Raw genomic sequence first — 27,547 nt, forward strand, 5'->3', positions numbered from 1 at the left:
CTGGCAGCTGAATGTGTGAATGGATTTCCATTTTTTTAAGACAAAGCATGGGCATTCTCTGGACGGGAGGCTTGGCCCACAAAGGTATATCAACCACCGAATTTATCATCCCTTGATGACTCATGGCTGAATGTGTGAATGGAGTGCAACTCCACTGCAATGCCTCAAGGCAATGTGAGGAGATAGGAAATTTTCAGCTGTGGTAATACAGGAAGGCATTGATTTCCATTCCATCCATCTGCATCATGGGCAGTGCTGTTTCTGTTCTGCTGCAATTTGGCTTCATCTTGCTGTCTTCTAGGGCAGAATTTGCATAATTACATTATCTGTATGTTATTCCACAGCATTTCAAGTCAAAGGCTATTCATTTCATAGCAAAGGAAAAGCAGTACAAATGGAGGGGAAACACCATCAATCAGAAGGTGGTGGACTTCTTTGGAGGTTTTAAAGCAGAGGTTGGATGGCTGTCTGCCATGGATGCTTTAGCTGAGATTCCTGCATTGCAGGGGGTTGGACTAGATGACCCTTGGGTCCCTTCCAACTCTACAATTCTATTATTTTAATTACGCCTCATTTGCCAACACAAAGCAGCAACAGCAGCATATACTGATCATACTTGCTGGATTAATTTCCATTCTGGACATGGGACAAATAAATAGCCACCCCCAATTTTCACTCTGGTTTTCACTTGCATTGGAATTATTTGACATCCCTAATTGTTCATAGTAGCATTTATCATTTTGATGACTTTTCACACTCACATCACTCGTTGAAGGGTGGAGCATCCACCGGGGAGGCAGTCTCAGTTTTTGCCCAGGACTGACTTTTCCCCATGAAATGGTGGCTCTGAAGGGACCGCATGAATCTTAACTGTGAAATGGCTGCAATGCAGACCTGGTGAAAGTACCACGCCTCTATTTCACAGCTGGGACAAGGGCCAGCTATGAGCTGCCCAGCAGAAAGGTGGGATAAAATTTAATAAGAATAGTAATGCCCTTTCATGGGGTGCTTGCCTAATAATAATAATAATAATAATAATAATAGTAATAAATTTTATTTATACCCCGCCTTCCCCACCCAAGACCAGGCCCAGGGCGGCTAACAACCAATAATAAAAACAAGTTGATTAAAATACAACATTAAAACATTAAGATGCAGCCTCTTCATAGGAGGAGAAAGGAAAAAAGAAAGAGGGGGAGGGAATCAAATTGATTCTAAGCCAAAGGCCAGGTGGAACAACTCTGTCTTACAGGCCCTGCAGAAGGAAATCAGCTCCCACAGGGCCCAGGTCTCATGAGACAGAATGTTCCACCAGGCTAGAGCCAGTGTTGAAAAGGCTCTGGCTCTGGTTGAGGCTAATCTAACTTCCTTAGAGCCCGGGACCTCTAGGGTGTTGCTATTTATGGACCTTAAGGTCCTCCGTGGGGCATACAAGGAGAGGCGCAGCTGTCCCATGCAGGAATTGAACCTACAACCTTGGTGTTACCAGCATCACACTCTAACCATCTGAGCTAGCCAGGCTGTAGGCATGCATGGTTAAGGGTTAAGCTGCCACTATTTTATTTTAGCAAATGCCTACCATTATGACCTACCAAAACATCACAAAAGTGTGAGCAAGCTTTTGAGTCCACCAGGGGTCTTTCTCAGGCTGGATGTCAAGCAAAATGTGTAGGTGAGAGCCAGCAAGAAGCTGGCTTAGTACACTCCTGCCATCATCTCTGCCCTGTTCAAACTCTGATTTCTGTTTCTTAGAAGCGACTGGGAGGGGGTATGTGTTGTTGTCACAAAGAGGGTCTGCACTTCAGAACTTATCCGCTCCGCCACTGCCTCTGAAGCCTGGGAGCGGTCTTTCATAGGATGTCCCCACCTGACCCGCCACTTTGCTGTGCAGCTCACAGCTGTTGGGGGTGCAAGGGAGGGTGTGTGTGATGGAGAAAGCTTCCCCTGCGGAGGGCAGCCGAGTCTTTAATGGAGGCTTTAAAAATATCAACAGGAAATTAGTCCCTGGCACCCCCCTCCTGCTCTTTCTTGTCAGCCGGCTCTCCATTATCGCAACAAAACAGTCGCCTTTTTTTCTGAAAGCTGCGCTGGGCTGGGATCTCTCGCTGCCTCTCAGTAGTTGTTTGCCTCTGGCTTTGAGAGCTGATGGGGGATTAATAGGAGGGGGATGCTGTGGGGAGCAAGGCGGAGGGGTGTTTGCCTTCAGCCCTTGGAGGGTTCATGCAGAGAGGGCTTACGTGCCTGTCTCAGAGCGACTGCACCATTTGGCGGCCTGCCGTGTGTGTGTGTGTGTGTGTGTGTGTGTGTGTGTGTCTTGGGCAAACGGGAAGGGAGATTGAGAGCTTTGCATCAAGGTAATTGAGCTTCCGTGCCGGGAGAACTGGGATTCTGTAGAACTCCGAAACCGCTGTTCAGCTTGGCATGATGTCTCTTATTTTGCATAATGTCCGGTTTCTGCCATTTCAATATAATAATGATTACTCTTTATTATTCTGCTCTTCTGCTTAATGTACCCGGAGTGACACACAGCCATATAACCAACAATGTTTCTCTTCCTAGATTTGAGCATGACTTTGTTGTGAGACTCTCTTTCGTAAGCCGCTTTGCTAACCTCTCAGGGCCTTAAAGCAGGACCTGAGTGTACTGAATGGATAACTGGAGTCGGTAAAATACTGTCACAGGTCCAGGGTAACAGAGTTTGGGGGTGCACCCATAACTGCCAGAGTTAGGGAATGTTGGCAATTAATACAGTGGTACCTCTGGTTACGTACTTAATTTGTTCCATAGGTCTGTTCTTAACCTGAAACTGTTCTTAACCTGAAGCACCACTTTAGCTAATGGGGCCTCCTGCTGCTGCCGCACCGCCGCCGTGCGATTTCTGTTCTTATCCTGAAGCAAAGTTCTTAACCCGGGTACTATTTCTGGGTTAACGGAGTCTGTATCCTGAAGCGTATGTAACCTGAAGCATATGTAACCCGAGGTACCACTGTGCATGGTAGAATTTAGATAATATGTGGAGTATTGAAGGGAAGATGCCAGGGCTGGTCTGAGACAGAAGGTGATAAGAATGATAAGTCATTAATGAAAGCAAGTCATTAACCCCTCAATGAAAACCATCAACCGGGTAGGAGGCTCCACTGGGTGAGGGCAGGAGGCTGCCAAGGTAATGGGAGCTGTGGCTATAGGGAAAAGGTGTCATTTTACACAAGGCTTCAGTTTTTTCTGGCAAGGGTCTTTGGGAAGGAGAAGGGTGGAGCCACAACTCAAGGCAGAGGCCATGCAGGGCAGAACCATCTTGGCAGGTTGGGACAGAGGCACTGAGAAGTTTTGCAGGATGCCTTGGACTCCAATGTTGCACCGAACAACATTGTCACCGAACAACATTGTCACAGAACAAGCCCCTCTTGAGATGTAATGCTCTGAACTCTCTCCAATGCAGACCCAGGTGTAAATATGTGTGCAAGAAACCATATTTCTTAAAGACACTACTCTCCATTGTGCCTTGATTTCCCATAGAAAACAGAACCCTAGGTGAGCACCTGGAACCCTTAGGATCTCGTGCAGTTATTTGGTGGAGATTGGGGTGGGATGCAGCAATAATTATCTGGTTTTGGGGGACAGGCCATGGCCCCATCAGGCCACCAGAAATCTCAGCTGACCTTTCTCTCTTCCACCTGAGAGATTAGCTGGCAAAGAATCACAGAATTGTAGAGTTGGAAGGGAACCAAAGGGCCATCTAGTCCAACCTTTGCAATGTGGGAATCACAGTATCGCCTTCACTCATTTTTCCTGCTTTTTAAAAGGGTTCTGAGATCTTTAGGGAACTGAATTTTGCATCAGGGCCACGTTCTGTGCACAGAATCCTGGCCCATGCACAGCCCTAATTGTAGTGGCAAGGGATCCTCAGAGCCCATGTTGCAGCCAAGATGCTTATGAACCTCCAGCCACCAAGCCTCCCTCCCTGGCAATGCCTCTGTTGCTTCACTCAAGGCACCTTCCTCCTGCAGTGTGCTGCCTATCAGTATTCTAAGCCTTGCATTGCACCCCTCCCTGGGCAGGTATAAGGGGATTGTTCCTTGTGATCCAGGCTGTGTCAGATGCCTTTTGCCTCATGCAGTCCCCAGAGTTCCATTGCTCCAGACATCAAAGGCAAAGGGGATCAAGGAATGTCATGGCTGCAATTGCAGGCATAGGTGACATTTCGGCATCGGACCAGATTGTGCCTTGCGCCCATCCTGGGGGAGTGGCCTGTTGAACGCCCTTTGATCCCTGGGTCCCCTGAGGGAATAGGCACAAATGGGACTCAACAAGAGAGTGCATGAACCCTGGTTTTATCCTTTGTTGCAGACAAAACAACAGACATTACATTCACTATAATATCAAGTGCAGTAGTGTATAAATGAAGCAAACAGCAACAAATTCATCAAAATAATACAATTCAATAATTGGAGTCCCTGGAGTGATACAGTATCTGAAGTTGTCTCAAAATACAGTGTACAGTAACTGGACAATTCAGATACTTCAGCACCACCTAGCCTGGACAGCTGCCCAACCTCTGGAGAGCATCATGTCAGCCACCCTGGTGTAGGTTTTAGTCTCAGCTGGTTAGGAGGAGGCAAATAATGGCAAGGGAGTAAAGGGGAGGCGCTGGATCCCTCACCCCTGTGGCTTTCTCTAGATCAGCCCACTGACCTACTTGCTCTCGCATTCAGTTCTCAGGATTGTCTGGGGGAGCTATGTGTGTGCAACCAGTTGCTGCCTAATGGTCCCATGTGTGTGCTCTGATGGAATCCTGCCATTAAAATAAATAAATTCTAGAGGTAGTGCCAAGCGTTCCATGCCAGATGTTCCCTGAGCCTCGGATAAAGGCTTGCAACTCCTTCACACAGTCCTGTTATCTGACACAAGTTGAGCTTTTTGCACTGGGGTCAACAGCTCTCTTAATATCTGGCTCCTGCTGCAGCTGCACCACTAATGGGTCTGTCGCTCAGGTGAGAGCTGCTGAGAGAGATCTGGGCATCCTTCCGGCATTCCGGGTCATTGGGAGGAAAGTGTGGAATGAGGCAGCTGCTTGCGCCTGGGGCAGGCTGACCTGCCCCCCCCTTCTCTCTCTGCCTTGACTGTCTTCTGCAGCTACAGAAAGACTGTCAAATCCTCCTCCCTCTGGTTGGCAAAGGGACCCTGGGATTCTGCAGAGGGGAAACCAGAAGACCTGAATTCTGTGCTCGAAACAAGTGACGTAAATTCTCACCTCATGATTTACATCATTGCATAATTTGTGGGGAGTGTGTGAGGAGGAATTGCACAATTCAGAATGTAGTGTTCAGTGTTGTGTGTGTTGCAGTGAAGAAGGATTTTAAAAGCCTATTTGGGATGAAGGAACATGCAGAGACAGAGAACCATGCAAGAAGGAGCTATGAGGAGTGGGCTGAGCTAGTGTGGCATAATGGTTAGAGAATTGGGCTAGGACTTTGGAGGCCAGAGTTCAAATCCCTAGTCAGCCATGAAACTCACTGGGTGACTTGGCCCAGCCACCATCTCTCAACCTAACCTACCTCACAGGGTTGTTGTGAGGGCAAAATGAAGAATGGGAGGGAGGAGAAACATGTATGCCAACTTGAGCAGCTCCAGAGAGGACCCTCCTGAGAAGATGGGGGCAGTGGGGGAGAGGACATGAATGTGTTGCACCAGTGGAACTCTTGCCCATGCCACTGTGGATGCAACCCTTTCAAGGAGGTGCACAGAACCCCAGTTTGGTACTATGCTGCATGATACAGATTAGGCCCTGTGCTGGTTTCCAAATAATTCTCCCTGGGATGTCTTTTTGGGGTGCATGGGTGGGTACTGTTTTCTGCAACTGCACCCGTGGAGACAAAGAGCAGCTGGGAAGCAAAAAACGCACACAGGGGCCCACTCTGGATCAGCAGCCCAGCCCAGGACTCTGTGTTGCTGCTTTCCCTTCAAAATAAAGTGGCTTGGTTTGTTTATTTATGAAATTTCTATTCTGACCTGCCTCCCAAAGGAGCCCAGGGCAGTAAACACAGAAGTGATAAAATGATACAATTATCACATTTTAAACAATTAAAGGCATTTTGAAACATATAAAAACCAGCTTGTTAAGCATGCTGTTTGAAAAAGATACAGAACCTCCCTGCTTTGAGTCAGCAAGGGAGCTGCATCACCTGCCTTCGGACTGTGTCCTGGGACTCACTTGGATACCTTCCTTTCACCATGGGGTTAGCTGACCCTCTTGGCTGCCCTTTGTCACACAGTTCCTTACAACAAAGGTAGCCTGCATGTTGCTGGTCTACAACTCCCATTATTTCTGGACCACTGCCCATGCTGACTGCAGGGGCTGATGTGAGCTGGTCATCCATCAACATGGGGAAAGCCACAGGCTCCCCTAATGCTGCCCTATGGGATCCATCTGCTGTCATGCTTTGGATATCCACCCCCCCCAACCTGGCCAAAGCAGCCCAAAGGCATGTTGAAGGTGGACCCTGGACCATAGGAGCCAACTCCTAGAGGCTGAGATCCTTCCCCACCCCAATAAAATATTTGAAGGGGCCAGGGGCCCCCTCAAAATTGATGGGCATTGCTATTCATATGGTGTAATTGCACACCGTCGTCTGATTGATTATGTGGAATGGGGCTTATCTGAGCTCCCAGTTATTTTATTCTAGTTGCCACCACCCTGCCTGGCCTTGACAAAATGTGGTGGGTTGGGGCAGAGCCTGGGCAGAATCTGGAATGAATGGGCTTTTCTTCCAGTTCTTCCATTTGCAAGGCTGAGGCATCCCAGATTTGTAGAATCCTATTAAAAGGCAGCAAATTCTCCATCACTGGCTGTGCTGTTGTTTTTTGCCAAGCCCCAGAGCATCTTTGCTCCAACTCTGCTTACCTGACGAAACATGGCTTTGTTGGTTGGATCCATAGCACGCTAGCTGGTGGGCATCTCTGCCTCCCAGCCTACTGAAGATACTGTACTTAGCAGCGAATGCTTTCCTCCGCCTCAGGGAAGTTGTCAGGCTCTTCCCTGCAGCTACCCAATGTCAGGTAGGCCACTGTGTCTTTTTCCTTGACCTCTTTCTCCCCCCTCCACTGTGCAACTCCTTCTCTCACTGGGCCAGAGCAGGGATCAGAGCAGGCAGAAACGATCCCGAGCCATCAGGAGGAATGACTGTCAGAGGCTTGCTCTGTTGGAACTAATTAAAGCAAAGAGACAAGAAGTTGGGAGAAGAGTGCCCTAGGGGAGCATTTTGCTGCCACTTCCCCCACTTCATGCAGGCCAGCTTGACAGAGTAGAAAGATGGCAGGACATCCGTCTTCGTGGAACAAATTGTGGGGGAGTGGGGTGAGAGAGGGGTCCCCAGCTGTGTGTTGGGTCCAGGCCAGATTTAGACTCAAGACAGGTGTTTCCAGTGTACTGTAGGGATGGATATATTTGTCAATTTCATTTTAGGAATGTAGGAAGCTGCCTTATACAGAGTCAGTCAGTCTATTCAGCTCAGTATTGTCTACACTGGCTGGCAGCAGCTCTCCAGGGTCTTAGGAAGGCTCTTTTTCCACCTCTACCTTGGAGATGTCAGAGGTAAAACCAGGCAAAAGCACTTTGCTGTGGACTCTCTCAACTTCTCATTTTTCCAAGCTAAGTTCCGTTGGACACATTTCTGCATTAGTTTGTCATTTTTTAAAATAAATAAATTGTAAGATATGCATGTTTGTATGCACACATTTTTGCAAGTAATTTTTCATCAATACAATGATATATGTGCCCTTATGCCCACTTTCTCCTAGTATAATTGTGTGTTTTTGTACACATTTTTGGTATGAGAACTGCACTGCAAAATTCGGAGAAGTGCAAATTTCAAAGGATGGCTGCATTTCAGTTTAAAGGTAGATTCAGGAGGGGCGAATTGGGAAGGTTTGCATAAAACCTAAACAGAACCAAATTTCTCCGCCTTCCCGAGCCCAGGACCCCTGCGACCTGTGGCTAAAGATCCACGAGCAAATGATCCTGCTCTGTTCACCAGCCAAGATCCCATCTCGGCCAGGCCAATCCAGAAGCTTCACACTGCCTGCAAATTTCAGGAGCTGATGCTGCTCCCCCTTGCTTCCTGTGCTGCCATGCTGAGAAAGTCCAGCATGTCTGCCATGGAATTATGTGCAAAAGCCCAGGTTCAATCCACAGGTTCCCTAAATCTTGGAGAGCTGTTGCCAGTCAGTATAGGGAATCCTGAGCTAGATGGACCTGTGGTTTGAGTCTGCTTCCTATAACCCTAATCACCAAACTGTCTCGGTTAGTGATGGTTGTTGTTTTAAGCTCCTAGGCAAACGGCACCCTGGGTTTAAAATGTGCATGTACACACACTTACTTTTTTTCTACTTTGGCAGTCTACCCTGAACTGCAAACACTATTGGTTTTTCTTGTCTTTCAGAGCTGCTCTCGACTTTACTCTGGGAGCAGCAAATCAGCTTTCACGTCAGCACAATAGGTGCGAACGTGAAATTTGCTCAGAAAATCCTAATGGTTATATATCTCCAGCCCTCCATCAGGGCTAATTGTCTGGAAGTTCAGTGGAAATTCTCTCAAGACTAGAGATGGGGAAGAAACTGAGACGGGGAAAACTGAGAAAACCAGAACAGAAAGAGCCATCCATCCCTACTCAGGAGGACACATATGGTTTTGCTGACTTTAACAAATGCTCCCAAGCAAGAAATGGGTGGGCTGGAGTGATGTAGCAGGCAGAGACTTGGCTAGAAGACCTGAGTTCAAATCTCTGCAGATGCCAGCGCATTGTTTGGCCCTACACACCCAGGCAGCGTCCTTCCCTCCACTTAGCCATACCCCATAGGGTCGTTGTGATGATAAAATACAATAGCCCTTTGAACCCCCTTGGAAAAAGTGCTGGATGTAAATGTAACATAAATGTGTGTGTTGTTAGCTTTTGCACTAAGAAGTGCAAGTTATTTGGTTGTGATTTCTGCATTGCAGGCAGTTAGATTAGGGGCTTTCCACACTTCCACTTGCCCCATGCCTAGAAAGCAGGGGTCCAAGCAGTTTCCCCCTTGCCCCGCTCCTTTCCCAGGGAAAAACCCGCTCTTTAGTGCTTAATTGGAGCAAACATCAATCCAGCAGAAATCTGAATTGCCATTTGCTCCAATTGGGCTCTAAAGGGCAGTTTCCCCAGGGGGAAAGCAGTGAAACAAGAGGGAATGTGAGTAAGCCCTAGTTAACCCTTTGGGTCCCTTCCAACTCTACAATTCTATGTTTCTGGGTGAAACTGAATGGTGTGTGTGGTTCCCTCTGCCCATTTTCTGTTCTGTAAATTTAGGAGAGTCAAGTGGTAAAGCTTTTCACGGCCTGCACCAGTTCAGGCTGCACGAGGTGGTGATGTTGAAATTTTGTATTATACTTCAAAGCAACTGGAACGTTTAATGTATCCCTGTGGTCCAAAGCCCCAACTTGGCCAGCAGTCAGGGATGAGGATGGAAGTTGCAGTTCCAACAAAACCTGGAAGGTCACAGGTTCTCAATCCTTGGTTGTGCCTTTTCCTTCTCTCTTTTTCTGAAAGGCAGCTGTGAGTTACAGAAAGATGGGAAAGGGAAGAGGGTGGTGTTTGTTTGTTGCAATGAATCTGCTGACTAGTTTGACCCCATTTCTGTAATTGTCTAAAACCCACAGCAATTTGCACACACATAGATCATGTAGATCTTTAGCAACCAACACAAATGTTTTAGACGCCAGCCCTGTATCCATTTCTCTGAGTGCAAGCCTCATTGAACTCAATGGGACTTACTTCTGAGTAGACATATATAGAATTGCACCTATACAGTCAAATCTAGTAGTGCAGATGTAGCTGCTCAGCCCATCCCTATTTTTTGCATCTATTTAATCCTGTAATTATTTTACTCTCTCTGTGTTTGTGTGGTGTAGCAGTAGGTTCCTATCTCTGTTCCACTGTGTTTCCACCAGTGATTTGAATTAAGTTTGCCAGCCATATGTTGTGAACTACAACTCCCATCTTCCTAGACCATTGGCCATGATGGCTGGAGCTGATGGGAGTTGAAGTCCAGTAACAACTGGAGAACACCCAGGTTGAAGAAAGTTGGGCTAGACTGGGCGATTGCTGGGTGTAAATCCCTTTGGGGCCATAAAGCTCATTGAATGATCCTGAGCCAGCCACCATCTCTCAGCCTGAATTACCCAACAGGGCAGGCATTAAAGGGGAGAAACCCAGTGCATGCTTCTTCGCCTTGGAGGAAAGACGAGACACATACATACAGACATCATTTTATCTGTGTGACACTTTACCATAGTTAAAACCATGCTCAAGGAGGCTTTATAATATGCGGGGGGACAGGACATAATTACAAAAGCAGACATAAATAAATAATTAAATCACATCAAAAAGTGCATGACCAAACTGAATGATTTCCACATAAATAATAGTAAGATCTAAAAAACAGATACACAAAATTAATAACAGCAGCAGCAACAAAACCCAATACCCCAACAGAAGAGTCTGTTATGTTTTTATATGTGTTGGAATTTGCTCTGAGTGGCCGGGACAACTCAGCCAGATGGGTTGGGTATAAATAAAAAAAAATATTTTTATTAAATTATTACCAGACACAGCTTCTCTATTCAGTCAGAGCCCTGCCCTCCGAGGCCGGGTGCAAAAAGGCCAGGGGAGCAGGTCCTCCAGGACTCACAGCCAAGAGGGGCTCAGCTGCAGTGTAATAATAGTTGGATCTCTCTAACTGTTAAGAGTTTCAGGTAGATACTTCTTTGTTCCTCTGTGTCTTTGGGGGCTGCCTTCTTGAGCTTGGAGCCTCTCCAAATAATTGCTCTATTGCCCCCATGGTCCTTTCTGCTGTATTGGATCGCCAGTCCCAATCTCCCTGGTGTGCAAGGGCTGAGCAGGCATGAATGGAGGGGAATTGATTTTCTTATCTCTTTGGATCTCCTTCCAGCCCTTTCCCTCCACCTCTCTGCAGACCTTTGACCCCTCCTTGGCACCGCTTTACCTTCTCCACACGTCTCTTTGCAACTGTGTGGCTCCAAGGTGGCCTTAAACCCATTATGTATTCAGAGCCCTGACTTAAGAAGGCAGCCCCAGCCTCATTACTTTATTAATGAGTTATCAAAAAGCTGTTTGAAGGCTAAAAGGCTCTGCATGTTGGATTATTTTCCAGAAATCAAGTATCTCCTCCAAAAAAGATCCTTTAGCCTTGCTTTAAAAAACAAAAAAGACTTGGAAGCATTCTTACTTGTGTAGGTGCTGGTGTGGGGAGGGCGTTCTCATAGGTTTTCCTTCCCCATGTTATTCAGCACCCTTTGCAGATTTTTTTTAATAAAAAAAAAATCTAAGGCAGGGGTGACTATCCTTTGGCCTTCCAGGTGTTACTGGACTACAACTCCCATAATCCCTGACTGTTGGTCATGCTGGTGGGGGCTGATGGGTATCAAAGTCCAACAACACCTGAAGATCACATGCTCCTTGACCCTGGTCTAATGCATCAGCTGACTTAATATACCCTCCTGCCCACCTGAAACTAATGAGTTGGGATGAGAAATGGGGCCCTGGTTAATTCAGGGGCTGTCAAAACTCTCTTAAAAACATCTGATTCATCCACTGAATGCATTTAAAAATAACCTTTAGCTGAAGTAGGCTGGTACTTGAGATGAAATGAATTTGCTTCCCAAAAAATTCCTCCAAATTTTGATGTCTAATCTAGTATTCATCAGGTGTTTTCTGACTATTTCTGTATTAGTCCGAATATTTGCCAAATATTAGATCTCTTTGTATTTTATTGCAGTCTTTAATATTTGACAGTACTGAAGGGCTGACAGTCAGTGGCTTTCAAGAGTTGATGGTATTCAATGACTGGCATGTGATCATTTTTAGTAGTAACAATTTAAGGCTTCAGAGATTTCATATTTGACAGGGCCACCATACTCAAGAGATGCCAATGAGTCTGACACAGTCAAATGCCAGGGTTTTTCTGGCAAAATTAAACTAAAGTAGTTTCCAGTCCCTGGTGATCCCCCTCTCTTGGTCATTTATGATTGACAATGTGAGCATCACCAAAGCTCCGCCTCCTCATCTGCACAGCCGTATTCTGGGTTCTTTTCCATTCATGATGCTTGGTGGAAAGTTGGGAACCAGCTGTGCATATATTGGGAGAGCAGGGGAAATGTGGTGCTGCTGTATGTTTTATTTCCCTGACAACAGCTTTGCATTCGGAGTACACCTGAGCATTCATATGGAAATTAGAATGAATTTAAATACAATTACAAGAAGCATTGTGTCACAACAGGGCTGCATTCCATGTAACAGCATGCTCAAAAGGCAGAAGTAAGAACGTCCGTAAACCTTCCTTCCGAATGCCTTTGGGAAATAGTTTACTCCATTTGCTAGGATATAAAGTGCTTTGTAAAAAAATGACAACTGAAAGTTCTTGGCGGAAGGCGGTGATTTTTCAGATGACGCTCCAGGGAGCCTGACGGTTCCTCAGAAATTTATCAAGGGTTCCTCAAGGAGAGGATCAGTAATGGCGGACCAACTTCCCTGGAAGACGGTTTATGTGCTGCTGCCAATCTCCCATAGCAGCGCACAGTATCTCTGGCAATATTCACAGCACACTCCCTGCTCACTCAGAACAGTGGCACTGCACTGGCCAATATCCCCTGTGACCAGAGGGTGCCACCTCAGGCACTTCCCAGAATCCTCTGCAACCCACAGACATTCCATATCCACCACAAATTGTGGTCTCTGGCTCAAGATCTGGGATGAGAAACCTTTTTTCATGCTGAGGGCAGCATGCACTTTTCCTGAGGGGTGCATGCCAGCAATGGGCAGTGCCAGAGACAAAAGTAAGCACAGCAACAGATGAGGCTCTTTCCTTTCTAGAGTAGGCTACATCCCTGTCATGCAACAGCCAGTATTTTCGATAAATGTACATCTAGTAGTTGATGGCATGGTGGGGCAGAGACACTTACCTGACCTCCCGGACGTTCAGTTGCTGCTGATTAGCAGGAGGGAGGAGGGTGAGTCAGTGAGGAGGGGTGTGCAGTACCAACACACCAGCAGAAGCACCCGGTTGGTGCACCAGTGCATTTGCACTGCATCGGCCTCGTAGTGCCTTTCCTGGTAAACAGTCAGGTAAGCCCCTCTACCCCATCACACTGTCCAATTCAGTGTGGGAATGTTCAGGGTGGCAGGAGAGGATATATTGTTTATTAATATCCTTCCTAACTTGCGCTAGTAAGTTACTTTACTTAGCAGAGTTACATCCCCCTTTTTAGATGCACAGCAGATAGCTGGTTGCAGTCTCATGTGAGCCTCTCACTATTATACAATTTAGTCTGTCTCAGATTGAATTGTATGTTCCTGGTAAGTTCCATTGAATCCTTCTTAAAAGAATAAAGATGCCACAATCTTATTCAAAGTCAATAAAAGAAGTTTACTTACATCAGTTCACAGTTGGATCTCTGAAAGCAGACTTAATTACAAATATGTACATGTGGATCTACCCCATATGGGGGAATAATCCCAGTGCTTCTGCTAGCTGAGAGCTAACAGAGCAGTTCTAGCTAAAAGCTGCTCAAATGAAGAAGAAAGTCAAAAAGAAAGAGGAGGTGCTGCATGACTCATCCTTTTGTTACCTGGACAGGTTAGGTCATGCCCACCTTCTATCACATACAAAAGGAAGGAGGCTCCAGCCAGGACGAACAGGAAGTTTCGACTGGCTGGACCAAATTTTCACTCGCATGTCTTTTCTAGCATTACAAGGAATGTTGTACTTGACTGCCTCTCATGGATCACATCCCATATTCAGCATCTTCTCTTCTTCCAAGCAGGCATCATGACAGGGTCAAGGACAAATCCTCTCCAGGCAAAAGTGCTCAAACAGGACTTGGAGCAGGGCCAGTGAGGGTGACAGCCTGGACGAGTGGGCATAGGACCACAAGAAGCTATTGGTCCATCTATAGTCAGGCTATAGTCAGGCTACTGGTCCATCAAGCTCTCCAGGGTTTCAAGCAGGAGTCTTTCCCATCAGTACTTTGAGGCACCAAGAATCTGAGAACTTCTGCATGCTAAGCATGTGCTCTGCCCCGAAGCTATGGCCTTTTCCCAATGGCCTGCGGAGACCCCTGACGGCTATAAGGCTGCATTCAGGACAGAGGCCCTTCACCTCAGTTCTAGATGTATTGATTCTTATTTCATTAGGATAACTTGCTGAATCAGGCCAGTGGCCCACCTAGTCCAGCATCTTGTTCTCACAGTGGCCAACCAGATGCCTGTGGGAAACCTGTAAGCAGGATTTGAGGACACGAGCCACTCCCCTTCTGTGGTTTCTTGCAGCTGGTATTCAGAAGTATTTACGCCTCTGACTGTGGAGACAGAGCATAGCCAACATGGCTAGTATCCATTGATGAATTTGTCCTCTCCTCTTTTAAAGCCACCCAAGTTGGTGACCATTGCTGCCTCCTGCGACAGCAAGTTGTTGTGTCTGTGCTGTTGTGTCTTATTAATTGTGGGGAAGCACACAGCTCAGGGTAACAAGCCTGCCACAGCTCCAGTGACCCCTGAGCTGAAGTCAAGGTGTTCGTTAAAAGACCCTCCAAGGATTAATTAGATTGCCTGACCAATAAAGGAGAAGTGATCCCCTTGCTCCTGTCCTTGAACCAAGATGCAGCCGTTAATTTGTGTCTATAGAGAGAAATCAGGTTGAGGGGTGGACCAGGATGTGACCACAGAAGAAAAATATCTCTCTCTACATGCTTAGCAGGAACAGGTGGCATAGCAGGGGAAATCTCTATCACAACCCTTAACATTTATAATTCCCTGTTGACACATATCTAAAATTCAAAGTCAGTGCTTGAAGATGTGGAGCAAGGCAGGGCAAGTTTGCAGCAGGCTTGGAATGTAAGATGTACGATTGCTATGTGAACGGTTACACAATGGCAGCCTGTGGTGCTATTTCACATCTGTTCCATTGCCAGCAGTGTGATGGTTTTTCCTCCAAGAACACAAGCGTCACAGTCTCTTCCTAAGGTGCTTAGTTTAGGGAATCAGATCCTGGACAAATCCACCTTTCTTTGATGTGTTGCCAGGTCCCACAATGACCAATCCAGAGAGGATTGTGGTGGGACGGATAATTTTGGAACCACATTGAGGGATGTTGAATTGGACCTTCCACGCACAGCATTTTATCTCCCCACAAGTCCCAAAGGTCTGGCTATGGTTCCTCTAATCCATATGGGAACATGGACATGTTTGGAGACACTCTATGTTTCACAATTACTTCATTTCCCTTATTGTTTAATGTTTTAAAAGCTGGCATCAGTCATTCAAAACCAAGTTGTGCTCCTGAGAACTAATAACCTTCTGCTCAAGTCCTGTTGATGGGATCATCTTCATAGCACTAGAACAAAATAAAAGCCCTGTTGGATCTGACCACAAAGCCCTTTTGGCTGCTGACAACTTACTCGAGATGCCCCAAGAAGACCATGAAGAAAAGAGTCCTTTCTTGTTGTTTTCTCCCTAGCAGTCAGTATTTAGAGGTAGACTGCCTCAGATCATGGAAGTTCTATTGACTTCTCATCATGACTGATAGTCATTAATAGACCTATGCTCCCTGACTCTCTTTCTCCCTAATTCAAGGATGGGGAGTCTGGCTCTCTGGATGTTGCTGGGCTCCAACTCCCAGCATCCCTGTCCACTGGCTGTCCTGGGAGTCGGAATCCAACAACATCTGGAAGGGCCTCAGGTACCACAGCCTTGCTCTGACTTCACCTCCATCCCCCTGAAGGCCAACTAAGCTAGGTAAGGGAGGTCTGCTCTGCTCCCACACTGCTTATTTCCCATGCTGGCATGCACATTTTTCAACGTGGCTGCCTCCTTGACAGCAGCTCATTTGTCTCAGTGTCAGGAACTACCTTTCAGCTCTAAATTTAGAAGGAGAGGTGCTTCTGTTTCTGTGGGGCTCCTGTGTGCAGGATACACCCTCTTTCACGCTCCCCGGGCTATTTCTGCTCGCCACTGCCTAGTAGCAACATAGCAGGTGCAGGATGAGCGTGATAGTTTGTTGAGGAGCTGAGGGCTTCGCAGAGACAGTGGACTGCCAGAGCCTCTGGTTCAGTCCTGCTTTGGGGATTATTTTGATTGGGTGGGTTGAGTGGTGAGGAAAGAAAGTAGTGTGGTGCAGTGGTTTCAATGTTGGACTAAGACTTGGGAGTTCGCACACGGGTGGAGGGAAGTACTGGGTTGTGGGGGAGGGAGGTGAAGGGATTAATTGAAATTGTTAAAGATTGGTATAGGATTTAAGAGATTTAATTTTTTATAAAGATTCTATAAGGAAAGCAGAAAGAAATATCAAGTAAAAGTATCGGAGAGGAGATCAGGGTAAATGAAAACATGAGACTTATGGTTTTGTTACATATGATTTTATTTTGGAGTTGTCTGCTTATTTTGGAGTTGTTTGCTGTAAAGAATGTATATTATGTCAATAAAATAATGAGGGATTTGGAAAAATAATAAATAAATAAAAATAAGACTTGGGAGTTCGAATCCCTGCTCAGCCATGAAGTTCACTGCATAACCTTGGGCCATTCACAGTCTCTCAAGCCTAGTCTGGCTCTCATGGGGTTGTTGTGAGTATAAAAAAGGGTTGAAGAGAACCGTGCTCTTTGAACTCTTCGGATGGAAGGTGGGGTATAAAGGCAATAAAACAAATAAAACAATAAATACAGAGCTGGAGCCCTTCAGGTCTGGACACAATGCCGGATTCGATTTGTAGCAGACCTACTGGAGTGGCTTGTAACACCAACTGAGGCAGAGGCTGGCCTAACCTATGTGATATCCCAAGCACAGTGTGACCCAAAGATGTGCATGTGTATGCATAGATGCAAATGTAGACACCATAGAATTGTGGAGCTACAAGGGACTACGAGGGTCATCTAGTCCATCCCCTGCAGTGCAGGAATCTTTTTACTCTATCTTGGACTCAAACTCACGATCCTCGGTTTAAGAGTCACACACTCTACTAGCTGAGCTAAAAGGGGTTGCTTGTTGGTGTCTGGGTGTGTTAAGCTGAGCCAGGCTTTCTAGTTGGACCAATAATCTGTTTGGCAAATGAATCATTCTGGTTTGAGATATGGGTTCAGGATTCCATAGGCCTGGTTGTCCTTGCAACTCTGCCTGCTTCTTTTGGGCATAGGGGTTGCCCTCTCTGCCTCTCTAGACTCTGCTGCCCCTACCACCACCACTCCATGCGCAATGCTCTGGCTCAGTCACACTACACAAGTTCCATAATTTCAAGTGGTAATTTTTGCATGCATGCCTCTTCCGTTACAGTTAAAAAGTGAGAAGCCTGTATTGTATCCAATTCATCTCCTCCTCACTGGAATTAATTCTTTTTTCTTTTCTCCCTTCCCCTCCCTGCCACAATTTCCCACAATTTTGCAGTTCCCACAATTTGCAGTTGCTGGGTATCTCATCAAGCCAGCAGACCCTGCGGATTTCACCTTTTATCTTTCTTGGGGTGAAGAGGCAACTCTAGCCTGGCTCTCATTTTGTGTCTGCACAGGGGGCAGCATGAGTTGTGGCCCTAGATGATGGAATTGCTGAACTTGAGCCCCGTGCCCTCTTTGGAGGAGCAAGGCAAGTGAGAGGTGACATGGGAGAAGTACATGGCTTGGAGAAAGAAAAGTTTCAGGACAAATAAAAGAAAGTTCTTTTTTATTTAGAGCATAGTTGAACTATGGAACTCTCTCCCACAGGAGGCAGTGAAGGCTACCAACCTTTAGACAAAGTCATGGAGAAGAAAACATGATTGCTTCTGAAAACATGATTGCTATCTTCTGCATCCATAGCTGAAGACAGGAATGCTTCTGAAAACATGTTTGCTGGAAACCATTGGAGGAGAGAGCGCTGTTGTGCTCGGGTCCTGTTTGTGGGGCTTCCCATAGTCATCTGGTTGGCCACTGTGAAAACTGGATGCTGGCCTGGATGGTTTGGCCTGATCCAGCAGGCTATTCTTTTGTTCTTTAGCTGATGGACTTTGCACACGGACTCTCAGGGCAGAAAAATCAGAGGAGCTGGGTACCCAGACATTTAAGGCAACTCTGGTGCTTCCTCCTGAAAAATGATTTTATGCTGGTGCTCTGGCACTGGAAATGCTTCTTTCAACAGCCATTTCCTCTCTTTGGTGCAGCTGGGAATTCTGCTGGGTTTCCATGTTCCCTCCCTGGATTGGGAAACCTCTCAGCTTCCCGACTCCACATCCTGCAGGGTTTATGAGGCTGAGGTCTGGCTCTTTATGACTCCATAAACAGCACTTACCCGTGGCCAGCTTGTTCGCACTTAACGGCTTGGTAGATTAAAACGAAAATGCGGCAAGGGGGTGGGGCAGGGTGGGGGGGAGAGAAGAGAATTCTAGAGGGTGAGTGTAAATGGGTTGTTCCTCTGTACAGAAGAGACGACACTCCCCAAACCGTTTGGTGGAGGGGAGTCTGAGAAACTATTTTATGGTCTCTGCAGTTTGGCTAACTGGTCTTTAGAAGCCTAGGCTTGCATGGTTTTCAGATCACACTGACCTCCTTCATGCTTCAGTTTTGATGCTGGAGCAGTGGCAAGGAAGGAGGTGACTGCAATGATACCCATCTGGGCATGTAGCAAAGTCATACTTCCTTTACCACAAAGAAGGAAATTCTAGCAAGGAATTGGGTGAATTGTTTTTAAGGTTGATCCACAGCTAGAAGAAAATATCATGTGGTACAGTCCTCCTGGGACTGTACCTCTTGAAGATGGAGGTGGATGTGGAGCATTTAATGTGTGTCATTCTCCCCGTCCCCCAGTCAAACATTCCCTAAAGGAAATCAGGGAGAAAGGAGCTAGCCTCATGTTGTTTTTGCCATGTTAGTTTTCTGAGTGCCCCTCACCCCTTCCTTGGAGAGTATGCAGTCATGCTGTCTCTCACTTGCTATCTGAAGTGGCACAGTCCTCAGAGGGGCAGTACCGCATAATGTATCATTATATGATAATATTAGGGTTGCCATATGTCTGGAATTTTCTGGACATAGCCGATATTCAGCCCCCTTAAGCAGCTCAACAACTTTTGTGTCCGGAATTTTCACTTTTTGAAATACGGCAACCCTATGATTGCTCAGCAATTAGTCATAGGCAGGCACCCCAATTCAAAGCATCCAGGGGCAAATTCCTAGTTGTCTTTGCAAAAGTCACTGTCCTTTACATATTTCCTGACCAGACAGAGGCAAGCTGAGGCAAGAGGCTTGTACAGAGAAACAACAGGCAGCTATTTCAGAGGGTGGGGTGCATTTACCGTTTTTGCAGTGTAAAAATACATGGGGGGGTGAGTGTGAAATGTGGTTCCAATATACATTTGTGTGTGTGTTTGGGGGATGGGGGTTGAAGGAGGCAGACATTTGGTTTCTGTTGCTCATCTGTGAGCAAAATGCACTTTGCACATGCTTGGAGGTTTTTTCATCAATAATAATGATGAACTAAAGATGCTGTTATTTTAGGCCCAGCAAGACTTTACACAGAGTCATCTAGGAGGGAGACAGAGTTGGACATCTGAATATGGCGGGGGGGGGGGGGGAGAGACCCTGCTCTTGCTGGCACATTCTGGTCTTTCTCCCTGCTCCTTGCATTCCTGGAGGGATGGAGAGAATTCATTTCGTTCACATTTAATGCAATTATGCCTCATTTGCACTTCCCAAGCCAAAACACAAAGCAAAACACCACTGCCCTTCAAAATGCACACCCCTCAAACAAACAGAAAAAGTGCCAATGGCCACAGTGCCCCTATGTGTTGCTTTAATGGGGCTGTTTTATCACACATTTTAATAATGATCAGTTTTATAGTAATATCTTAATGGGTATATTCTATTGTTTTAAATATGCTGTGTTTTCAATTCTTCTGTATTTTAACAACGTTGTGCAATCAGTATTTATGTCTTGTTAAACTGCTTAGAAACCGTCTGGGCATTAAGTGGCCTAGGAATCAATTAATAATAATTATAAGTATTGTGCAATAGTTGTGTACAAAAATATGTATGCGGGAAGGAATGCATGCAAAGCATGTCCACATTTTTGTGCAGAATTTTAAAAATGAAAATTGCATACAGATGTACATATTGGGCAACCTGAACCTAAGCTTGGTAAAATGGCAAGCTAAGAAGAACCAAAATTGACAATTCTGTCCATTGTTACATTTCAGACAGCGAGGCTCCAGCTTGCCCCAAAGCCACAGCCTTTCTCCAGAGTTGGGATTTTTTCCCTCTAAGGACAGCCTGTCAGTTGCTGTGGCTCCAGGGTTAGCAGAAAGCACAGCCCACCCCTGACCATTATTTTTCAGCTCTAGCCCCCTTTTGCACCTTCAGCTTCCTGTGTTTCAGGGCTGGGTTGCAGGCCTTGGGATGGGAGATAAATTCCATTCACTGCGAATTTATGGGCAACCCTGTCTAATTCAAATTCTCTGAAACATAGCAACCCTTCAAAATTCATGCTTTTTTTGAATTTTTCAATGTGGTTCTCTAGCCACTCAATGTGTATGAAATTGCATATGCAAGTGTGCATTAAAATGCATATGAAAATAACATACCACAAATGCATTATATAAGTGAAATTTCATTTGCAAAAATGTGTATATAAGGCCAAACTACAAAGAAGGGCATGTATACAGTGGTACCTCGGGTTAAGTACTTAAATCATTCCAGAGGTCCGTTCTTAACCTGAAACTGTTCTTAACCTGAAGCACCACTTTAGCTAATGGGGCCTCCTGCTGCCGCTGCACCGCTGGAGCAAAATTTCTGTTCTCATCCTGAAGCAAAGTTCTTAACTCGAGGTACTATTTCTGGGTTAGCGGAGTCTGTAACCTGAAGTGTATGTTACCCGAGGTACCAGTGTATTAGGAGAAATCGGCAGCAAAATGCTGCCAAATTTCCATAAGAACATTAAAAAAGACAATCTGCAAACTGGTGTGAAAATGTGGAAAAATGAACTGGAAAATTGCTAAGCGGAAGAAACCAAAATTGTCAAATTTGAACAACCCTAGACTTGCAACTTTGAAAATAGATTCCAGGGTTAAGACTCTTCCCCCAGTTAAACTCTTCTTTTTCTTCTTTTAAGGGCAAATGTCATAGGATGAACCCTGCTGGACCACTCTTACTGTCTGTGATATCGTGTCTCCTGTGGCTGTCCCGGGGCTTTGACCCAGCTCCCAGCGCCTGCTCCGCCTTGGCCTCCGGGGTTCTCTACGGCTCCTTCTCACTGAAGGACCTCTTCCCCACCGTTTCCACTGGCTGCTCGTGGACCCTGGAGAACCCCGACCCCACCAAGTACTCCTTGTACCTCAGGTTCAACCGGGAGGAGCAGGTCTGCACCCACTACTCGCCCATGGTGCTGCCACTGGACCATTACCTCTCCAACGACACCTGCAGCCAGCCAGAAGTGACAGCCTCAACCCGGGAAGAAGAGGAGGAAGACGGAGGGGAGGTCAGGTTGGAGCTGTGCCAGGGAGGGGGTCCCTTCACCTTTTTCCACTTCGACAAGAACTTTGTGCAGCTGTGCCTGGCGGAGGAGCCTGAAGCGGCCACCCGGCTCCTGCCCCCCGAGGCTGTGGAGTTCCGCTTCGTGGAAGTCCTCCTGATCAACAACAACAACTCCAGCCAGTTCACCTGCAGCATCTTGTGCCGCTGGCTCGAAGAGTGCCTTCGCCTGGGCACCAGCCAATCCTGTGGCCTCTCACAAACCGGCTGCACCTGCCAGACCCCCCAGACCCTCCCGGCTCCTCCCCAATCCAACCAGACGCTCTCCAATGCTCTGACACCACCCTCGACAAGCAGCAGCAGCAGCAGCAGCAGCAGTGATTGCTGCGTGACCGAATTGCATTCTGGGAATGCGAATGATGTATACTCTCCGGAGATTAAATACGGTGAGTGTGGATGCATGGTAGGGGGTTCAGGCATTGTGGAAATGGGTCCTGCAGTAAACGTCACAGAAAGGGTCACTTGTGGAAGTCTCTGCCCTTTGTATGTTCAGAGTGCTTCAAATAATTTTGAATTACTCACTGCTTCTACTAATGACTGGTGTCAGGGATGAGCTGAAATAGGATTGGGACATATTTTGCAAAAGAATTTACCCCTTGCAAAGGGTTAGGTGATAATGCTATTTCTTTAAAAACATTTTCTTAAAAAATACTTAAGCAAAATATAACAATATTTGACCAGTCAACCATTCAAGACTTTTTTTTATTATACCATGCCATGTGATGCATTGTGTAAAAGGAAGTGTGGACACTGAAGTATGGAGACTACGGAAGGGCTGACAGGCATGCACAGCACATTTTGTTGGGTTGCACATCCAGAGAATATTTTTAAAAAATTATTTCAAGAAAGGACAAGATAAAAAAAATGGTAAAGTTAAAAAGGCAAAAGGCTAACAAAACAACCATATCACAAGAGGTCAAAAAGCCAAAACAAGAGATTTTCCCTCCAGAGAAAAAGACCAGTGGCAAGGTGACCAGAGGCAGGGCAGATCAGGAGGGCCAGGGCCAGGGTGGTATCTCCTCCTCCTCCTCCTCCTTGCTTGTGCACTACAAAAGCAGCTCCGCATCCCCACCCATCTCTCTCCACAAAAGGTGATGAGTGGACCTCACATGGAGACAGCCATGAGACAGATATAGGCAGAGGAAAAACACTGGAATGGATCTGCAGCTTCTGCCTGTGTCCATCTCTGGAAGTGAAGGTGGGGTGATTGGCTCCAGAAACAGCAGCCCCTCCTCTTCCCTTACTGCTGCTACTGCCAGAGTCAATCACCCCACCACCTCTTCCAGAAATGGACGTAGGCAGAAGCCGAGGATCCACTCCAGATCCATTCTAGCCTTTTTATTCTGCCCGCATCTCTCTGGCTGCTTCCCTCCCCCTGCTGCCCTTTGCCTTCCTCTCTCACTAGCCACCTCTTCCCTGGTCCGTACCCTCTTCTCCTTGCCACAATCCACAGTTTTTAGAACAGGATGTGCCAGGGCACACCCAGCAAACCCTGTGCACATACCTATGGAAGGGCTAAGCATCTGACCTGTTACTTGTGCAAAGATCCTGTATTTCTGTGTTGTGTGAATGGGATAAGGGGAAGCAGGGAGCTCCTGTGCCCAAGAAGCAAATATGGCTTGAATCCCTCTTCTGAGGGAGCTGAAGGGTGTTTTCTTGACAGCTCCGTGAGTATTGGAGGCTGGGTCTGTAGGTACCTCTGGCCCCACCCACCACTAGCATGTGCCCCCTCCCCCAGAAAGTTTCTCACAATGGTATGTGGCCCTCAGACTGGAAAAACTTCCCCACCTCTGCTTCAGCGCCATTAGTTAACCATGTCCTGTGTCAGAATGAAGTATCTCATTTGTGTGTGTTACGGATGTGTTTTGTGGTCCTGAATTAACACGTTATGAGAGAAGGAGCTGGAAGGTGTTGCTTCTTAAGCGGGTCTTTTGCCCCAGCTGAGCCACTCTTGCTTCTCCCCCGCTGACCTTCCACTCCCTGAGCTGGTGAGGAGGCAGAAGTGTGTGAGGAGGCCCTGTTGTCACTCTGCCTTGGCAGAGACATAGAAAACAATTTACAGGGAAAATGACCCCTTTTCCCGTGGCAAATTACCCATGACTATGATGGCCCAGGTGCCTGTTATTCCAAGCCGGAATATAAAGGAGCTGCAATTCAGCCCGAGCAGACTATTAACCAGGCTGAATGAGGCCATTTGCTTGTTAGACGGTAGCGCAAGCTGAAAGTGGAATGAAACCTTTTCTCTCTGGTCCAGCGGACGACCGCCTGTGAAGTGATTCCCTTGGGAAAAGGTTGTTTCTCCCGCTCCACTCCCCACCCTGCCTGATCTGGAGCCCTCTCTTGCACACTGGCCTAAGTGTGCCAGCCCCTTTAAGGTGGGGTCTCTCAAGTGACTTCCCTTCCTTTCTGGGAGGGAATTTGATCTGTGCAGATTCTAATACAAACCAATATGATCCTTATCTCCCAGACTAAACTGACAATCAGAACTTAGCTGCCCACTGGTTTTTTGCTCTTCCTATAAGCTTCAACACAGTCCCTGACTCATAAAGCATACCAAAATACATTTTGAAACGTGTGTTTTGAGAGATGGGGGCATTATTTGTTTTAAACTGCTTCTAATTACTGTATTTTTAAATTGTTGTGACGTGCCCTGGGACCTTTGAGTGAAGAATCCCATGAAGAGATAACTGGTAGTCATTTTTGCCTTGAAGAAAGTGGCTCCTCCTTCTCTTCTTCCTTGACACGCCTTCCTTGACATGGTGGTGTATCTGGTACAGAGTGCCATCCCCAGGAAAGCTTGCTGGACCCCATAAGCACCTACTTTTTATCCATACTCTTTGATTGTGTAAACTGGTGGCTGCCTGTGACTTGTTGCAGCTGCGTGGCTGTGGTTTTGCCACTTCCCTTAGTTTTCAACATGCTTTTGACTGATAGTTGTTAGCTGATTTGATTTTTTTTGAAAAAAAACCACAACAATTATTATTTGAGGCCTTTATGTTGTGCTGTTGAGTGTTCAAAGTACATCACATCACAAGAACCCGGGGATCTTTACAACAGAGTTGGGCTGAATGTGGCCTGTGTAGGAGTGTCCAGTGACCCTCGCAGGTTGCCCCGCTGCCCTCTGACCTGACCTCACTCACCTGACCTGCCGCCAAATTCATTACAGTGACTCGCACTCTCCTCAGCCTCCTGAAAAGCTGTTTCGCAGGCTGCAGTGAACACAAGTAACATGTTTCTGTGGTGGGGGAGACATACTTTGCTCATCTCAGCTGCTCAACCCCAAAGCTCAGCTTGGAGTTCTGCCTTCTCTGCTGAGCTGCTGGGGCCGCGTGTCAGCGAGGAGAAATCATCGGGGTGGGGTGGAGTGTGGGGAGAGTAATCTCCCAGCCTTCTGCTGCGGCAAGCATGTGGATAAATTTGCAATCGCCAGAGCCACTATTGCTTTCGAAGGGCAGTAGCTTGAACTCTCCGTTACCTTCCTCAAATTATGTTTGACATTCAATTAAAACCCCGAGGCACCTGGACGTAAAACGTTAGTGTAGCTGGAAAGTCGCGGGGGTAATGTGTTTTTTTATACATTATTTTATTTGCAGAGTCATCAGACACTGGGCCAGAGGGAATTGGACTTGTCCTAGACTGCAGTTGTGGGGCGGTGGCAGGGGGTGGGGAAGAGAGGTGGCTGAAAAAGAGCCAGGCTGGGGCTGGGCATCATGTAAGAGCTGAGTTTCAAGGAAGGTGTCTCTGCTAAGGATGGGGAAAAGATTCAGTTCTACATAGATTCAAAGGCAAACCTGCCTAGTACAGTGGTACCTCAGGTTAAGTACTTAATTCGTTCCGGAGGTCCGTTCTTAATCTGAAACTGTTCTTAACCTGAAGCACTACTTTAGCTAATGGGGCCTCCTGCTGCTGCCGTGCTGCCGGAGCATGATTTCTGTTCTTATCCTGAAGCAAAGTTCTTAACCTGAAGCACTATTTCTGGGTTAGCAGAGTCTGTAACCTGAAGCATATGTAACCTGAAGCATATGTAACCCAAGGTAACACTGTACTCTCTTTCTTAAACAATGCACAGCCTGAAACTCAGCCATCTTTCAGAACTCACAGGTCTCTTGATTTTGCAGTGTAGTTCTCTTTCCAAATAATGTGCACACAGATTCATATACTAGGGTAAAGTGTACATAAAAACACACATATTCGTGAAAAATATTAGGAAAGGTTCTTTCCAATAAGGTATGTATTAGGGGGAAAATATGGATGAATATTCATGAATACTTTAAAAAAATCATCATCATCATCACAAACAGATATAGAAAAGTAAGAAAATCAGGCAGAGGGCCTTCTCAGTAGTGGAGCTCACCCTGTGGAACACAACCCCCCCACATTAAACGTCAAGGAGATCACAGACTATATAACCTTTAGAAGACATCTGAAGGCAGCCCTATATAGGTAATCTTGTTAATGTTGAATGTTTTATTATGTTTTTATATATTCTGGAAGATACCCAAAGTGGCTGGGAAAACCCAGTCAGATGAGTGGGGTACAAATAATAAATTATTAGTAGTATTAACATTAGTTTTAGTAGCAGTATTAACTAAAATTGACAGATTTGCCAGTCCATACTACCAGTCTTGCAGAAATTTGAGATTATGCAAAAGTGGACTTGTATTGAGTAGGTTCAAGGAAAGTGGCAGGCAGGAGAAAGAGTCCTGGATGGAGCCCCAGACTGTAGGTCTCATTGTCTCATGTTTTGCTAGGGAAACAGCTACCAGACTTGGAGGGCCTCACCTTTTTCACTGGCAGCTTCCAAGTGGATGTGGGTGTCCTTTTTTCATTCTACAAATCCTCTCACAGCTGATCTGCATTCTGCAGCCTTCCTGGGTGCAACACTGCCTGAAAACACCATGATGTCCTTGCCTTTCCCAACATGAAATATGGAGACCATAATGTTGACTTGCCTGTTGTACTGATTACTTTGCAGTACGGATCCCTGACATAATTATGGGAAGCTCATTCAGCACTCTACGGTGCTATATAAATACAGAGCTTTGTTATTTTAAGCATTCAGTTTTTCAGCTCTAACAGAGTTGCAGAAAACCTGATTCATCATGTATCTGATGAAGTAGACTGTTTGTGGAAGTTTGTTTCACCATAATAAAATGGTTATTCCTTAAGGTTCCATTTTGCAGAAAACCTATTGACTCTTCAGCCCAGATTGGACATAACTCTAACCATGGCCAAATGTGAACATGCAAGGATGCAGGTGCCCACAGTAAATATTGTGGCAGCTTTATTCTTTCTTTGGTCCTGCTTCTACTGCACCATCCAGAGCTAAACCATGACTTGGCTTAGCATTATGTCCAAACTCAGGTTTATGGTTTGTCTCAAGCCCTACAAACCATGAACTGTAGCCAAGGCTTGTTCTTGGCTTAATGGTTGTGGCTCATGAGTTCAGAGGTAATGGTAAGCCAAAGCATGACTTATTTATGGGTAATGTGACAGCAGTAGGGATGGAGGAGAAATTTAACTTGGTTTTCATTTAAAGACAAACTTGCCTAAGTGCCACTTTCCAAAAAGATACGAGAACAGAAAAAAACAGCCATCCTTCAGAATTCACACTTGTCTGAATTTTGCAGTGCAATTCTCCAGCCAAATATTGTGCACACAAATACTTATATGACGGTGAAGTGTGCAATGTAAATGCAAGTATTAGTGAAAACAACACACAAAACTGCATTATAATAGGAAAAAAATGCTTTGCAAAGATTTGAATATTAGGCAAAATTGTGACAGCTCCTCAAAGTAGTTTACCCTGAAACAATAACAGGAAAAGCTTTAACTACCCTTCTCCCCCACCCTCTGTCAAATCTCCCCAATTCTGTTGGTTGCATAAATTGGTCCTGATTGTGTCCTCTAGACAGTTCCCTCCAGGACTCATGAGTGCATCAGAGCATGTGGTTGAAATATACA

At 46.1% G+C, this 27,547-nt stretch overlaps 1 protein-coding gene across 4 annotated transcripts in view; it reads left to right on the forward strand.

The window, feature by feature from the left end:
- The window catches only part of ADGRB2 (adhesion G protein-coupled receptor B2), a 170,476-nt gene that overhangs the window by 24,809 nt on the left and 118,120 nt on the right, over positions 1 to 27,547 (forward strand). For all 4 annotated transcript variants that reach the window (XM_081870362.1, XM_081870363.1, XM_081870361.1 and 1 more), the window contains exon 2: positions 21,165 to 21,969. In XM_081870362.1, coding sequence (XP_081726488.1) covers positions 21,180 to 21,969 — 790 coding nt within the window. In that variant the 5' untranslated portion in view covers positions 21,165 to 21,179. The remainder of the gene's footprint in view (positions 1 to 21,164; positions 21,970 to 27,547) is intronic.

The sequence above is a fragment of the Podarcis erhardii genome, assembly GCF_964252035.2.
Source record: "Podarcis erhardii genome assembly, chromosome: 7".
NCBI lineage: Eukaryota > Metazoa > Chordata > Lepidosauria > Squamata > Lacertidae > Podarcis > Podarcis erhardii.